At 54.2% G+C, this 3,575-nt stretch overlaps 1 protein-coding gene across 1 annotated transcript in view; it reads right to left on the reverse strand.

Annotated features, from left to right (window-relative positions):
- Positions 1–2,338, reverse strand: part of Map1a (microtubule associated protein 1A) — a 19,638-nt gene extending 17,300 nt beyond the window's left edge. The window contains exons 1-2 of the mRNA XM_023711086.1: positions 2,096–2,338; positions 1,082–1,183 (exon numbers count right to left, since the gene is read on the reverse strand). Of these exons, the coding sequence (XP_023566854.1) occupies positions 1,082–1,183; positions 2,096–2,333 (340 nt within the window). The 5' untranslated portion in view covers positions 2,334–2,338. The remainder of the gene's footprint in view (positions 1–1,081; positions 1,184–2,095) is intronic.
- Positions 2,339–3,575: the final 1,237 nt, after the last annotated feature.

Here is a 3,575-nt window from a genome sequence, read left to right on the forward strand (position 1 = left end):
GCACGATAACACTGTGACATTTTAAAAATTGCTGAACATATTCCTAGCGCAATGGAACCTTAGTCATATTAGCCTTATTTTCTCCAGCTTTCCAAGAGCATCTTTAGAGCAGTCGGTTATCAAGAAATTACCAATGATCTGGCAGGAAGAATAGGAAGTATCTACCAAATTTGATAACTGAGAATTATCTATATGAATTCAATTGTTTGATGCCAGGGGCTGTTGCGCCACCTGGATTTTATATTCAATAAAACTGCATGTATGTATGGGGACAAGAACATTTACCCAGAAGATGACTAAGACATGTCATATAATAACAGTTCCTAAAATCTTTTCTCAAATTTCTAACCAATTTGTCCCACTCAGCAGAATGGGAAATTGCATTCCATAAGCTTTGACCTCAGAGGCAAACCTCAGTACAACTGGTTCTTGCAGCATTCAATCCAGGAAACTCTTCATCCTTCCTGGGGATGGAACCCAGGACTTTAAACAGCTACATTCCCAGGGTTTTTTTGTTTGTTTATTTGTTTGTTTGTTTGTTTTAATTTGAGACAGAGTCTTGTTAAGTTGCCTGGGGGTAGTCTCAAACTTGAGTAGCAAAGATTGCAGACATTGCTACCAGTATTCTGCCTTGCTCTAGAGATCTCTTGGCTAAGCCAAAGGAGGAAACAGGAACCCAGCAGGGAAAGTGAGTGGGATGTTTTGGGTCTCTAGAAAGGGTAGCAGGAAGGCTGGGGTATGCGGAAAGGGGAACACAAACAAAATGGGGAGTTCTGCAGAGAGGTGACTGATCAGTCAAGAGTAGTACCTCATTTTCCTTAGTGCATGCCAACAGCTGTCCACAAACAACCCTCTTCTTGGAGAAATTGGGTTCTCCAGGTTTCCTCCACCATCATACCATGTGTCTGCAAAGTGTGCTGAGTATGGAGGCATTGCTGTGGAGCTGGGAGACCTTCCCACAGGGAGCTGTCCCTCCCTTTCCCCCACACAAACCTCCCACAAGGCCACTTCTGCAAGAGACTAGACCTCTGCTCTGTGACCAGCTTCCCAAAGCACTGAGACAAAAGACACCCATCCTAACCTTTGACCTCTGAGGAGAAGTGAGCTAGGTGACGAGTAATGAAGAGTCTCAACTGCTGGTTCAAGTCAAAAGATGATAAGTCAATGTTCCAGGAGAGAATCCCTGTGAGGAAAGAAAGAAAGAGGATTCTAGATGAAGTCGGGACCCTGGGACTGCAGGGAGCACTTTGAAGCTCACAGAAGGGGGAAGGAGGAGGAGATAAGGACAGCTGTCATGAGCAGTATCAGTTATGTCTTTAAGAAGGATGTCTAGGACTTGTCTACCTCTTACTCTGAGTCTTTTCTCTTGCCTGAGCAGGGGAGAAAAGGATAGAGTTGAAACTAAACTTATTAATAATGAGTTTGTTGGTAGCAATTTTCTTGCAAGGTCACCCACCCAGTTGGGGTAGAAGTGACACCCCAGGGCCTCGTCTCAGATACTTTGGGCTGCGTTCAGCTGGTTCCTACAGTTATGATTCTAGATTCTCCTCTCTGCCCCGATCCTGGCCTCCACCCTTCCGCGGCTTGCTTCCACCCGCAGGTGGCTCCGCAGCACTGCGCCACAGGCACAGGGGAAGGTGAGGACTAAGAAACTGGAGCCACGAAGGTCACTCTCTCCAGCTGGCTGCCAGCGTTCAGAGATTTGAGATTTGTACCATCCATTCAAAAAGCACCCTGTGCAGTTTCAGAAACCTAAAGAAGAAACTGTAAGGTAGGGACATGGACTCTCCAGGGAATGATGAGGACTTTCAGGACATCTGAAGAAGGGCAGTGCAGAAACCCTGGGGGACAGAGGAGTAACCAGAGCAGCCCCAGGTTCTTTCCCGCCGAGCTGCTGCTCTTTTCGGGGAGACTGCGGAACACCATGGGGATGCGGGAAGAGTGGGGAGGCAGGGGTAAGCGGCGGGAGGATGGGGACACGTGGTGAAGATACAGGTGACGGGACGGAGGGTGCAGAGGCGCGGGCTAGGAGGTAAATGCAGATGGCAGAGAGGCACGGGACTTAGGTGCTGCGGTGCAGCAGTCAGCGGCTCACCTTGCTCTAGGTGGGCCCGTACGGCCCTCAGCTGACTCTCGGTCCCGATGTCACCGATCACAATGAGCAAAGAGTGTTTCCTTGGGTCCCAGCGCGCCGCTGCCTGTGAGGATCGAGTCTCGCACCGCAGCTCGGCTGGGTTCTGAGGCGGCGGAGAGCCCGGGCCTCGGAGCCCTAGCTCCAGAGCCGTCTCCATGGTAACGCCGCTAGGCCGCCCGGGCCCAGCTTCTGTCTCCATGGAAACCGCGGCGAAGTGCGGAGACAGCGGCATCCGCAGCAAGGAGAGCAGGCGGCTCTTAAAGGCCGCGGTGGGGGCCGCTCATTGGTCGCTGCCCGCCAGGAGGAGGGGCCGGAGCGGCAAAGGGCGGGACCAGGGCGGCAAGGGGCGGGGCCGGAGGGCGGGTGGCGGGGCTCCGCAGTCCTCTGCCGGCTGGGGCTGCGTTAGGCCCCAGCTTCCGGGGAGCACCTGCTCCGCCGGCCAGAGCTGCTTCTCCACGCAGTCTGCGTCCCCGAGAGGCTCCGTCTGGGGGCTCCACGGCTTCACAGGCTGGGGAGCCATCTTGTCCCCGATTGTGTGTGTGCCTGAGCATCCGTGTGGCACTATCCTTTTTTCCTCTATCATTGGCCCCCAAGGTCCTGTCCCCCTCGGTGTCCCTGCCCTTGCCCCAAGCTCTAGTGCGCTCTGGGAGGCTGCGCAGTCGCAGAGGGGAATGACGGGCGCAGACGCTGGAGTATAATTCCGCAGACATTGGCTGGCTCCTCTCCATCCCTGTGAGCGCAGTGAGCACAAACCGCAGCAAGGGGCACAGCGTCCCGATGGCCGATGGCCGCGGCTGGCAAGGCGATGGGCGAGTTGCAAACCCTAGGAAGCTGTCAAAGCAGAGCCTAGGAATCCTGACAACAGAGGCCCCGGGTCTGAGCCAGGAAGAAGTGACAGTTCCAGAATAGGAGAGGAAGAGGATGGGAGAGAACCGAGAAGGCCCGGTGGCGCTGAAAGTCCTTGAATCCCCCCCCCCCCCCCCCCACGCGCCCCCCCCCCTTTTTTTTTTTTTTTTTGTATTTAGTACAGACCCTACAGGCCCTCACTGCAAGGGTGACCCAGGGCTCCGGCGGTCCTAGAGGGACAGCAGTGCTGCCAAGCTGTCCTCTGCTCTCAGGGCACCCCCCCCGCCCCCACAGTGTCTCCACCCCTGCCCTGCGCTCCAGCATCTTCTCCCCAGGTCGCCGCCTAGTCACTCTGCATGTGCTTGTGGCAGAGGGAAAGCTTGTCCTCACGCTGGTTGGCTCTTCAGTAGGCCTTGTTTGGTGACCAGTTATTTTGCATTTGGGGATGGCACAAAGTAGAAAGGACCACTGTGCGTGATTCAGCAAGGCTGCTCAGGCTCACATTCTGACTGTCAGTGTGTGCAGGTGAAGTAACTCAGAGCAGTCCTGGTCCATGTGATGCAACATGTGTTGTAGCAAAACATCCGGTCCATTC

Source organism: Octodon degus, unplaced genomic scaffold (genome assembly GCF_000260255.1).
Source record: "Octodon degus isolate 3935 unplaced genomic scaffold, OctDeg1.0 scaffold00002, whole genome shotgun sequence".
Classification (NCBI taxonomy): Eukaryota; Metazoa; Chordata; class Mammalia; order Rodentia; family Octodontidae; genus Octodon; species Octodon degus.